The 13259-nt window shown below is 41.9% G+C and overlaps 2 protein-coding genes across 8 annotated transcripts in view; one reads left to right on the forward strand and one right to left on the reverse strand.

The window, feature by feature from the left end:
* Positions 1 to 13259, forward strand: part of igf2bp2a (insulin-like growth factor 2 mRNA binding protein 2a) — a 64657-nt gene that overhangs the window by 20737 nt on the left and 30661 nt on the right. For 2 of the 7 annotated variants that reach the window (XM_085919891.1, XM_085919896.1), the window contains exons 1-2: positions 12419 to 12493; positions 12806 to 12899. The gene's annotated coding sequence lies outside the window, so the exon portion shown is untranslated. Of the gene's footprint in view, positions 1 to 11837; positions 11938 to 12418; positions 12494 to 12805; positions 12900 to 13259 lie in introns of those variants that run through there. The other 5 variants (XM_085919892.1, XM_085919894.1, XM_085919889.1 and 2 more) reach the window with 3 other exon arrangements.
* On the reverse strand, positions 909 to 10014 carry LOC147051021 (UPF0524 protein C3orf70 homolog B). Its single transcript, XM_085920632.1, has 2 exons — positions 9469 to 10014; positions 909 to 3181 (listed from the first exon to the last, which is right to left on the reverse strand). Exons 1-2 carry the CDS (start codon positions 9650 to 9652, stop codon positions 2553 to 2555), a joined length of 813 nt encoding a protein of 270 aa, XP_085776758.1. The 5' UTR covers positions 9653 to 10014; the 3' UTR covers positions 909 to 2552.

A 13259-nucleotide genomic window follows, 5' to 3' on the forward strand; every position in this document is an offset into this window, starting at 1 on the left:
GGTGTATTTCAGGTCTATTCCACAGCCCATCCATGACCTTTATGAAAATAATAAGACTAGAGCTCATATGATTTTGCGATATTATTCAAATGAAAAATAATTTGTATCTATTTCTTATAAACTTTCAAATGAAGTAAAACAATGGTGTTTCTTTTATGTACCACAAGTATACTTTAAAACAGACTCCTTGCCAGTCACGTTGGGCCAATGTGGCACAGTCCTTGAAATTGAAGAACCGTTTTCAAAACTATTTCCTCACTCAAGGTGTCTGCTAGTGGAATCACCGTGACAGTAAAAGAGTCTTTTGATCGCTCGCTCACATTTGAAGATAGAAATTAAAGAGTTGACACTCCCAGAAAGTGCAGCACTGCAAAATTGCCTCGTCCATCCTCGTCCTTACACGAGTTTGCATCATTATGCTCTACCTAACTGGCCTTCATCTCCTCTCTTGCTCTCTGTGGTCGTTCAGGACTCAAATTATTCCAAATATAACAGATCTCAATGTGGACTTTTGTGTTTTAAAAAAATATTAAATACAAGTTGCATCAGTATCCGCAAACAAATAGTATTGAAAGGATTGTACTGTTGTTTTCCTCAATGTCATCTACATCAGCAGTTGATTCCCCACCAATCTTAATCTTCATGAAAATGCCTCTACTATTTTCCAGAAATAAATGATCATTACATTCCATCTTATTCCGCAACGTTTCACTTGCCGAAAACAGAAAATCGATACGCTTTGCAGGAGGGCGAGGCTAAAAAGAGAAAATCAATGCGGCCCTGTCAAGGGGAGAACGGTCTCATGACATGGCAGACGCGGCAGCTTGTCACTTTCACATGCAATGAATTTGTCTTAATGCAAATCTATCAATGACAAAAAGGAAGAAAAAAAAAGTCATTTTGTCAGTATTTATTGATAAGAAAATAATATAGGAACATAAAACTACATTCAACTGTGACACTGGTAGAAACCCAATTTATGTGAACGTTACCTTTGCTTGCCCCTTTAGCATGGTGACTAAAACAAAGTGTATGTTAAGTGATTTCTTTTTTTAGTCAGGTAAATGTAGACATGCAAGTTGATAATATTGATCACCACCAGTTTTTTAAAAAATCTTTCAAATGACTGGTCGATTTTAACTTTTTTTTTAGTACCTTTTTACGTTTTACCAATTGTCTTTATTTTACGAAGAAGGGCTGTTTGTTATATATTGAACTAACATTCTATGCATCACATAAACATATTCAGAATCATATTCATCTCTTTTAAAATGTGCACCCATTGACATTTGCACGGCTCCACAGCACAAAATAACGTCAGCACTAGCCTAGCCTAGCCTAGCCTAGCTTCGCCCGGATGACGTGACCACAATCCTCACAATACAGTTTCGCTCCAAAGCTCATAAAGCAAATGACAATGTTCAATTCTAATAAAACTTTCTAAATGTATGAAGAAGTGCTCCCCTCCAGTCCCGCTGAGACAAGTCAGCGCCGCTTCATTTCTTTGTAGCTAATGGAGGTCATAAAAAGTCCTGTTTACATTAAAGCCTGAATTTGCAAAGTGAGCAAGTTCAACTGGACTGAAGGTGGTGGTGGGAGTCTTTTAGGAGAACATCCTTGGTCCTCACTGGCAGGCACGGCGTAGGAATGTGCTTGTGTGTAAAATCCTTGATTGTCGAACACGGACCTCTCTGGCTAAATGGTTGTTAGTGGGTCGGCGTCGGTAAAGTGCACACAAACGCAGCTTGAAAAGTTCAGCCTTGTCCTTTAGAATATTTCTCACCAAAGCTTTGGTTAGAGAACGAGGAAGGACACCTGACGACTTTCTCATTTTCATCAAGGAAAACTTACAATGTCTCATGAGGATGGGGACCACACCGGAAAGAAAATACAATCATGTGAGAATTGAGTTTTTAAATGTTGACACAAAGTCAATATTAGAAGCGTTTCTAAACCAACAAAGAGTAAAATGTATAACAAAAATAAAATATAGAACTAAGAGCACAATTGGTTTTTCTATATTTTCTCTTCTGCCAAACTAAAAAGATGTTAATTGTGAGTCAATAGAAAAACGAAGCCTGATAATTGGGACCATAAAAGTCTGACCTGCACCAAGATTGTTGAGGAAGCTCGACTGAATATTTCGTGATTGTGTAAACATTTGCGTGTGTCCCTGAGTAAGAACTACACACTCAAATCTCCTCAACCAGATGTTGTTGTTTTAACAAATTTTAAATATATTAAATTTGTGTCTGTACTTGGAGCTTCAAAAATCCGACTTTATCCATTTACTATTCTGATCGTTTTCTCTTTTCAGTGTGGTCCCATAACTCCTTTGTACTTTCTGTCCTTCTCGTTTTCCATCACGAATCCACGGTGCTTGTGCTTGACACATTTGTGCTTCGTCTTCATGTCCGGTTTGGTAGAAAGTGTTAGAAATTCACTCCATGCGGGGAATGTGACGAGAAGGTGTGAAGAGGAAAACAAACAAGACAAAGCCCCCCCCCGTTTGAGCGTCCAGGCTCATCCGAGAGGTAAATCCTCTGACCGTGTCAGACAGTTGTTTCGATCTTTTCGATGATCTCAATCGTCGACTTGGAGGGAGAGAGCAGGGAGCCGTCGTCCTGATCCCACAGGCTTCCGGGACTTGAGTTTCCGTCCGTGCTCAGCTCGTCGTCCTCCCGCTCGCTCTCGTCCTCGCAGGATTCCACGCAGTGCAAGCCCAACGCGTTGATGCCGGAGTCCTCGGAGCTGGACGGGGACGAGCACTGGTCCATTTTGAGACCCTTGACTTTGTCCAAGGGGGAGGCGTGTTTTTTGTGCTCGCCTTGCGTACGCTGGGCCGGGGTCGGCGCGGGTTTGACGGCGGGTCGCTGCGGAGGTGTCGGGGGAGCCGGGGGTCGAGGCGCTTCGGGCGGCGCGGGGGGCAGCGGGCGCTGCACGTAGCACATCTTCCCGTTGATGCGCTTGACCACGTAATCGTCCACAAAGAGGTCGGCGATCACGCAGTACTTAGGAGACTCCAGATGAGGAGGCGAGCGGAAGCAGGGGGCCAGCTTGAGGAAACGCTCGGCCAGGGAGACGGATAGGTCCATGGTGCTGCTGTACTCGCTGGCGGCGGGGGGCACCGCCGTGGTGGGCAGCAGGCACACGTTGGTCATGGGCTGGTACACGTACTTGCCTGGAGGAAGACGAGCGATGAGTTAGTCATCTTTAGCCAGACGGTTAACTCGCAAGTTATTTATTATAAACAAACACGAGAGGCGAAAGGCTCTGAGCAGCTCGACCATGTAGTCGACGCTATTATTCCGAAATCCCCGGCGCTACAGCTAGCCCCATCTACAAGCGCGATGGTTCCATTCAAACTGCACAATGCTCGCGCCGTGTAAAGACGGAATACTTGCTCCAGCTTTTGAACTGGATCTCATTATATCGTGCAGGCAGTCAGAACGTTATGGATGTACTGTATAGCCGCGCAACGCTCGCTCCACTGAAGACTCTAAATTGGCCCGAGGTGCAAGCGTGCGTCTCTGCGGATGGAAAGGGTATAGAAAATGAACAGACGTACGGAAGAGCTTACTGTGATGCTCCTCAGACGGGGGGGGGAGATTGGGGGGGGGGGCATTTTGTTTAAGTGGCTCCCGGGAGAGGACTGCACTGAACGAGCTGACAAGCTCTTATGTACATCTCTCCTGCTCTATGAAAGCTGGATATAAAAAGTCTACACACCCTTGTTTAAACGCTAGCCTCTTATGATATGGAAAATCAGACCAAGATAATCATCATTTCAAAACTTTGTCCACCATGAATACGATTGAAAAAACAGAATCAGCATGTTTACCATATATGGTTTTTGAAGTGCGTTCTTTCTAAGAACAGCTTCCATCTCGCCGCTGAAGCCTATTCGTCGGAAATGTAAAAAGGTCCACTTTGAGCTAGCCCTCTGCGAATCACGGCTTGCGCTTATCGTGCATCGCGAAGACGATGGCGCAAATGCGAGATTGCAGTTTACACCCTTCCTGTGTGTGTTGTGCTGAAACACGGCCACATTGACCGGAGAAGGGAGGTCGTGGCCTTTCTTGCCCGACCTCAAGAGCCTTTCATCATATTTTAAAGCCCTTGAAAGCGACACAATTAGGGATGATGAAAGGCATTGTGGGAGATGTAGGAGATGTAAATGAGGCCGTTGGGCACATGAGAAAAGGAGAGATTACAGATCCTCATTACAAAAATGTAATCACGAGGCAGGATGCATACAAGCTATGGAGGTGACTTGTTCTCGAGGTAATGAACCTCGTCAGTGAGGGGGAACACAAAGATATCACAACAAAGGGACACAAGATAATTGACATATTTATGAGGCGACGAAAATGTATTCAGTATTTTGTGCGGGATGGCGATTTTGGAAATGTTTGTGGAAAATTAGCAATTAATGAATGGATTATTTTTTTTTAGGAAAAAGCTCAGACTATTCTGAACCCTTCTTTCCACCGTGCCTTCCTTTTTTTATTTCCAGACGTGAATAGTTTTCAATTGACCAAATTATTGTCAAAAATATCTCAAATAAAAGTTTAATTTTAAATGTCTTTTTATATTTAAAAAAACCCAAAACACAATTGCTTAACTGACTGCTATTTTTGCTACAGCCCAAAAAGAACGAAAGCGCTCTATCATGAGAGTTGACCAATTAGCTTTCTGTGACTAACTCAGGACTAACTCTTTCATCTCCTCACAGCGTCACAGCGTTTGTGCTCACCCTAACAAAAAAAAAAAATTGCAGCCGGGCATAAAACGTGTTGAGCTCAGACTATCGTGTCAATATTGGCTGACTTTGAAGTCAAGAGCAAGTCTTTAGCAAAGCAGACCCGTATTGACAAAGCCTCTGTGAAAAGAACCAAATATTTAACCGCACCATGTCGTGATTCACAGTCAAGCGCTGGCCTCTTCTCATTCTCATTCTGAGCGAACACGAAGGCTCAAATTTCAGCAAAGGGGAAGGTCTCAGCCAGCCTCATGTGAAACGTTTCCTGTCTCATGACTCCCCCTACGCTGAATCAGAACAACAAGGGGCCTTTGTCACTTTCAACAAAGGGGAGGGAAGAAAGATTTTTGCTTGGGTGTTGATCCTCTGCTGATTTGCAAATCTTTTTTGTTTTTGACTTGAAACAGCATGAAAAGCAAAGGCAGGACTTCAAATAATAACATGAGCTTCAGCTTTGCTTTGTTCCAGTATCTGGATTACTCCGATAATGGAATGTACTATGCACTTTCAAATTAAGCCAATGATAGATATTTTCATATGATTCCAGTGGAATCCAACTTTAGTCAGACAGACTGTACTGTGCAGTATTGATCCTTTTATAAGATGGAGCAGCATAGAGGTGTATCGGCAAAAATCAATGCAATAAGCTTCCCTTTGGATTTATTCACGACTGCATGTGGGGTTTACACGCACCAGGATGCCGCTCACATCATATAGTCGTGCTGTCTGCGGAAAAAAAAAAAACCCTGCATCTTCTCATTTTGAAAAGTTCCTTCGAGGTATTGAAATGAATCGATTAATCGACCAAAAATTGATTATCAAATAAATCTTGGACTTAACTCACTAACTAATACAAAATAAGTACAAATAATCGGAAGACGCTGATATTCACAACGTGAGTTAGATGAAGTTGAATCGAAACGTTTATTACTTGCAAGCAGCTCAGCCTCCACTTGATTAATGACGCATTGACACAAGTTCACGCTAATCGAGCGCACATCTGGGCATTTCAAATGATCTCCTCACTTTCACAAAAGTAGGAAAATTGGAGATGAAGGGAGCTTACCGAAAAGATCGTTACTCATTAGGACTTTGATTTTCAGCTTAATGAGTGATTACCTTGCCTGGTGATTGTAATCAGCCAGTGGAGGGGAAAAAAAAGGCTTCACATCCGTTGGGTTTTATTGGTGCTGCGAGCGACATCTCTCATCAGACTCGACATATTGGCGGGGACACTAAGCACGGCTAATTATGACTAATGAGACGCTCGGACCGATGTTGTCATCAGCGGCTGAACGGTCGCGTTCACCTCCATCCGATTTGGTGCTTCCTTATTTTGGGGGTGGAATGCTACAGCAAAGAGACAGCTGCGTGCAAATCGCTAAAGCAAGTGACAAGTGGTGTTTACATGAAAAGTGTCTTCACAGAAGAATAAGTCTTGCAGTGCCAGTTTATATTAAACAGTGACAATTTTGGGATTTGGTGTTTGATCAAGTGCTGAGTCAAGTATATCCAAGTTGACCTCTTTTTTTTTTTTACGCAGTGACTTTCACATTCAAACGCTTGAGGTGGATTGAGCTCAAAACTCAGTCGAGATGCGACTGTTGGCTCTTTTCCACCCTGTAATGTATTATTCCACGTCTCCATGAAAGTATTGTATGCCGCTCTGCTTTTCTCCCCGGGTGTCCTCGTTTTGCCTGATACAATCGTCTAAGCTGGTTTAGTCTGACTGTAGTGCGTTATTGCACTTAGAAACCCATTAGGTACATGACGTTACGGTTGGTTCTTTTTATTTTGTTTACAAGGAAACCAGCCAAAATTAAATGATGGCTATGAGGCAGTTTGTGGTAATAGAGAAGCACCATGTTAGCAGTCCATGAATATTTTAACGCGAAAAAGGAAGAGCAAGATAACGTCTGGCCCCCCTAAAAAAAAAACAACAACACAGACTTGAGAGGAAATAATTCATTATGGGCGTGGCTTAGGATAAACACAGGAAAAGGGATTCTTAAATCTTCCGCCCTGATCAAATGATTTGAAAGCACAAAGCAGCCACATCCTAAAGCTCGAAATCCCAAAGATTACATTGTGTGCACTTTAAGCTCTCCTGACTCGCGGCTACCCAGTGGATAGTGATTGTGCTCCAGGCTGATCTGTGGATTTCCGGAGATGGGATAAAGCACGACGTACCCGAGGAGAAGGACAACCTGTCAAGTTGAAGCTCAGTCGCGGTGATTTGTGCAAGCGGTGTCAAAATGTCAGGCCGCGACTGGAGAAAGTGTCTGAGGAACGAGAGGAGTGAAAATACCCGTGACATTTCTATATGAGCAAAGGAAAAGCGCTGACCTTTAAACAGAACGCTGAACCCTGTCATTTAAAGATATGGCGTGACCCCCGTTGCTTGCGCAAAGACGCATCTACCAGGTGTGGGGAAAAACTGAGGCTAGAACTTCTAATGCCATATTTCCTCAAATAATATTTCAAACGATAATTGACTTAAAATTGCATTGTACTAGACGCTTTAGGCCAGGAAAAAAGAAATGTGTGTGAAATGAGGGACATGCAATCAAGTGCACACACAGTGAGACTCATTCACACTAAGCACTTTAAAAAACAAGTCAAATGGAGTTGAAGTGTGCCGCAAAGCTTAAAATAGCTCCTGTAAACTCGACTCAAACAGAACAACTAGCCGCCCTTGTCAAGGACTACTTTGGGCTGCGTATTGATACACGTTATTCAGCCGTGTGTCTGCAGGGGCGCGATGGCGTAGGTGGGACTGACTCAAACTGCAGTGAAATGAGAGAAGCACTTGTAACTGGGAGGCTCCAAAAATGGCACAGTCACAACATGTTCCAAAATATTTACGCAATAAAAAAAAAAAAATAAAATCAATCAAATGGCTTCAAGACCTAATTTTGTTCGATAAACTAGAAGAAAATATTCACAAGGGATTCTTTTCGAATGGGTGCAGTTGGGTTTGACATACTTTTAGAGTATTAGTTATTTATAAGATGAACTCGAGATAAAAACCAGTCAGTGCTGAGGATCGTCGGAATAGTTTCTGTTGGTTCGAAACAAACACAGAGCATCATTTTGCATCTGGATTCTTTCACGCATGCAAACACATCTGACGTTGTTCTACCACCTTGTGGGAAAAGGTTGTTTTGAAACCCTTCAATGAAAAAAATTGTCCTCAATCTGTCAAAAAAAAAAAAAAAGGTGAACACATTTGAAGTAAGACTGCGGTGTGCACAAATCATTTTGGCAGTGGGCGAATGACTAGAAAGCTGACGGGAGCCAATCATGCCTCAACCGGAATGTAAAACCTGAAGCCTTTGAGGAAGATTCACACTGAAATGGAATTAATAATGAAATGGGAGGAAGTGAGGGAAGGGTTGGGGTGGCATCTTTTCACTTCTGCCCATACATATATGCATGCACACAAAAAATGATAATTGCATGACCACATTCAAAGATATTCTATTATGGATCAAAGCTACTCTATGATTGGATAAAAATGGCATACATTTAACAAGATCCATATATTAATTTTCTATACGGGTTCCCATAATTTAACAATCTACAGTGTTTATTAGTGTCCTTCTGTCTCACATCATACTTTCCTAATATTTTTCTCATCTTATTATGAGACATGAAAGAAACACAAAGTAACGACACTGTTTACAGTTCTCCATGCTTGTACCTCCTTGTTTTCTAAAACCCACATGCATCCACGATTATATTGAGAGTGACTTGACTAATACGTTTTTTTCTTTTTTGATAATACGATGCATCGTTCTTATGATTTTTGAGGTGCGAACAACAATGGTCTCAGCAAAAGTCACAAGCAGCAGTTAGCCAGATAGTAAACGATTTTTAGAAAAAGTGCTTGCTTACACTTGTTTATTGTGACTCCCATTTTTTAGTTAACTATAAAACCAAACATAAAAAAAATGGATTGAACCAAAGATTAGCCTTACAAAAGTTCTCTATCTTAATGCTAATGCACTTTGCAGAACAGCAAAAAAGGGCAAGCAAAAAACACGGAGAAGGATATACCGATGCCCAAAACAATATATTCTTTATCCTCTGTGGAAAAAAACTTGGAATAATACTGAAACTTGGTTGCAACGATCTTTGGTTATGTCACTCGTGCCTTCTTCCCATTCACCCCACTTGGAGCTCAAACTCGCATTGCCACCATTACTGGCCACTAAGCTAAAAGCCTTACAGGCTAAGAGCTAAGCAGTCAGCATTCGGTTCCGGGAACAGAGGTTTTACTGGCAGTCCCATCAGATCTCCATGTTTTCCTCTTAGTGGCCAAGGCGCGCACATCAGAAGGAGACCAATTGGGGAAAAAAAACATTACGATGTAAAAATGTTTAGGTTGTCTCCATTTTTCATATTTGTTATTTGCTGCACGGTTTTAGAAAATACAATCCTTTAGATTTTAAATGATGTTTTCCTTATTTTACAAAACATTTTTTACAAGTGTTATTGCAGGCTGGGACGGATTAATGAGATTACCATTGATTTCAAAGGCGAAACTTGATTTGAGATGTTTACTCTTATGTCAAGGTACCACTGTATACACAAATCGCTCCCAGGCAACATCCAATGAAAGATTTAATTATGGTTGAGAAAGCCTCGCGAATGGCAACGGTTGCCGTTCTCTGAACAACATGAAGTCATAAACAACAACTCACAGTGACACCATCCCAGGTGGCAGCACCAGTGCAGCTTGAAGCACTTTCCGTGGCTGTGCGTGGCGCAGATGGAGAGTCCGTCACACGGCAGGAAGTCTGGTCTCCCCGCGCAGCTTTTGGCCAAATTCTGCGCCTCGTCCAACTTCTCACTCTTCACACATTTTGCAACACCGGAGGCGGCCATAACAGCATCTCCCGAACTTCACCCCCACGCCACCCCCAAAAAGATTAAGAACGTAATACTTTTAGGGAAGAACAAAAATAATACAGCATGACCGCAATCGAGCACCGCGGTGGGCGGGCGAGGTCCACGTAGGAAGCCTGCACGGGAGGAGGCTTCGATTGCAAGACGTCGAGCAAGAATTCCAGTCGCCTTTACTTAAAAAAGCGTGTTGTAAATACAAAAGCCAGTCAAGCACGACGAGAAAAAGGTGTTCTCCCCCCTCAAACGCTCCGACGGTGGCGTTCCACCGCGCTCCCCATCTTGGCATCCAGCTGTCGGAGGCTCCACTGCGCTCATGTGTGCGCGCGCGCGCGCTCCTCTCTCACTCGTACCATCTCAACTTCATCACACGGGAGGAGTCGGAAAACACGAAGCCAGCTGCCCACTCGTGAAAAAAAAAAAAAAAAAAAACACGGCTAAGGGGGGGGGGGGGAGAAAAGAAACCGGACAAATGCGCCCTCCTACACGTTCAATAGATTACACAACAAACATAGTCGTTGAGAAAGATTGAATAGTTGCGTTTTTAACCGAGAAATATGAAATAGTAAGGCACTGTAGTTCTGTTCCGGTTGTGGAGGCTGTGGCCGCTCGGTGGCAGCACACACAGATGTTCCTCCAAGTGGGCGTGGGATTGGAATCACTGATTTATATGAAAAGAGTTCCTGCCCAGTTGGATTTCTATTTCCAGCATAGGCAGATGGGGCTGCAAATACTGTTCTGACCTGGAGTCATATAAATGACTTTGTAAATCCAGCATGGCAGACGGTGGATAATGGATATAGTACAAGGGCGTCGCAACAAAATCTGGGCAGTCATAAAACGCTTTATTTTGTATCCATACATGAACATTTTATGTGCAAAATACAAGCACATCGTCTCGAATGTGGCCTCAGATGTACATTCAGTACAAAGCTAGTATTTAACATGATCTCAGTGCCCGGAATCTGAAAAATCGTTCCAGATGTTGAGCAGCTCGTGCAATTCAAGATTAAACTGCACCTTGTACCCTGAGGGGGTTATTACAGGCCACAGTTGCGCTACATTTCCCCTCCCTTCAGTGCATTAGACATTTTTAATCAACGCAGACTCACATGAGCCGAACTTGGCCCGGATGTCCGCTTCTTTGTGCGGCTCTCTTTCATCCCTTGCACGGCCTACAATCGGCGTCTAACCATGCGGCGGTCAGATGGGGTTTATGGTGCGCCAACTGCACAAGTCACATTGTAATCTTTGCAGGGTAATCGTCGGATTTAGATGCTTGCCTCCATCCCCAATGTTATAAAAGTCAAAGAAACACCATTTACAATGATAGAATGAATGCAAAGGCCCTAAATCCTCACGATTACGAGGAAGGGGGTGCGGGATTCATTTCTGCAAGACAAATGTGCAGAAAATAATAAATGGGATGAGTGGTCTTAGGAGGCAAGTAATCTTGAACTGTAGACATGTTTGGTGCTGGGTTTTTGTTTTGTTTTTAGTGGAACATTTAGATTTTATTTCTAATATATTTGATATTATTAGAATATATATTTAGATATTTTTTATTTGTTTTAGATTTCTACAAATAATGGTATTTGGACTAATGGATGCCGAGTGTCTTGAATAAGTGGCTCACTTGAAATAAAAGGTACCCTGCTTCTTGCCCCAAGTCAGATGGAACACTCCTGTGGGGTACAAAAAACGATGCACAATGAAACTAGCACCATCTAGTGGAGAAATAGTGCACTACCTCCTTAACTGCTCGATTTCTTCTGCTATCCATTCGTACTATCAGTCTCACAGAAAAAGACACCGAGTCAAATTGTGAAATTTAATATCTTCAGGCATGCATAATCTCAGGATGGGGAGCCAACTATCAACAACCTGGGCCAAGTGTGGTAGATGGTCATATGATGCCTTGTAAAGAAGCAAGATTAAAAAAATATATATATAGTGAAAGGAAATTTTATATAAAAAATGGCCCATTAGAAAGCTTTTTAAGTTAAAACGTTTGTCCTTAAAAAGAAGAACGGGTTTGAAAATTTTCAGATGTCATTTGTGATCTGCTAGTTTAGCCTCTGTGAGAAATGTGATTGGTGATCGACTAGTTATGTCTGCTAAAGACAGAAGCCGGAGCTCTCAGCTCTCTGCATCATTCTCGCTTGCGCTGCTGGAGAAGCATCTTCTCTATTTATCTTATCTAGGCTGTAACACAAGCATCAACCCTGACTCACATTGACAAGCTGAAATCAGCAAGCTTTATTAATGTGAGTGCAAAAAAACATGCAACATTATCCAGACATTATTTATAGTCTGTCAAGTCGTTACGGCAATGAAAGGAGCACGTATTTTTTGTTAAATGTTGTGTTTGCTCTTTCCCCTTAGGTGGCAACAATGATAAATAAACTGAGTTGAATAGCAAAGTGACAGATCAAAATACGACAACAAATCCTGAAAGCAATTTAAAATAAAGTTTGACTCTTTACCCGTGCTGTGCAGTAAATTTCAATTTTGGATTTTTAACAATACTTTATGACAACGTTATTGTAATTTGGTGAGATGCAACCGTATATCATATTGGGTTTCATCACATATTTGTGTTAGCGCACCAAATATATATATATTTTTTTTAGCAGCATGACTTTATTGTTGTTCAATAAAGCACGTTGAAAAAAATATGACGTCATCACCGTGTTTTACCCACTTACGTTGTAGCCGCTTTTTTTTTTTTTTCAAACAAAATTACCGAACAAAACCTCTCAAAGTCAACCACTTTAAAAGGAAAGTGAACAAAGACGATTGCAGTAACCATTTGGTATGGTGGTGAGCTTGTGATTACTTTATATGCTGATTGTCTTGAAAAACTCAGTTGTAGTACAAGAACGTTGTACAGTTGTTGTACTTTGTAGCCCTTCACCTTTTGATGCTTTGGACTAAAGTTTATTAGTCAGCCTTTTCCTTTTGGGAATGAGATTGTTGGACTTCACATCATTATTATTTTACTTTCTACTGAGTATCGTTTGCAGTTTGGCTGCAATTCTAAATGTCAAATTGCATATGAATAGCGTTAGATTAGCACATATGGCCTATTCAAATGCCAGCCTAGATCATTCACAACTAAAATTATGTTTGTAGGTACCAAGCGAGAGCCAGCCAGGCCGTAAAACGACGACAGAAAGTTTGCAACTTCTGGGTGGAATTCAGGCTGACCATCAAATGTACTTTCCAGGTGAATTTGAGTTGACGTTCTCTAAACCTTTGTTTTGATTGCTGCTTTTTTGGGTTCTCAGTACTTTTTGCAAAACCTCCTTTCTCTAATGTGAGCTGAACAGCAACAGGTGCTTGAGTCATGAACATTTCCAAGGATGTTTACTTTCTGTGACTCTTGGAGTTACTTTTTATCGCTGTTGCCACCTGACGAGTCGGGCTCTTGGAATATCCATTCTAATTCATTGTGATTTTTTGGGGTCAAATTAATGAAATTCAGGTAGAACTGTTTAATTAAAAAAAAAGAAAAAAGAAAATTCCATTCCAGGCATGCAACCATCTGACACAAGAAAATTAGAAAATGCCTTTTTGTGTGTGGTGT

This window comes from Syngnathus leptorhynchus, chromosome 9 (assembly GCF_054491065.1).
Source record: "Syngnathus leptorhynchus isolate UIUO chromosome 9, UIUO_Slep, whole genome shotgun sequence".
NCBI classification, from domain to species: Eukaryota; Metazoa; Chordata; class Actinopteri; order Syngnathiformes; family Syngnathidae; genus Syngnathus; species Syngnathus leptorhynchus.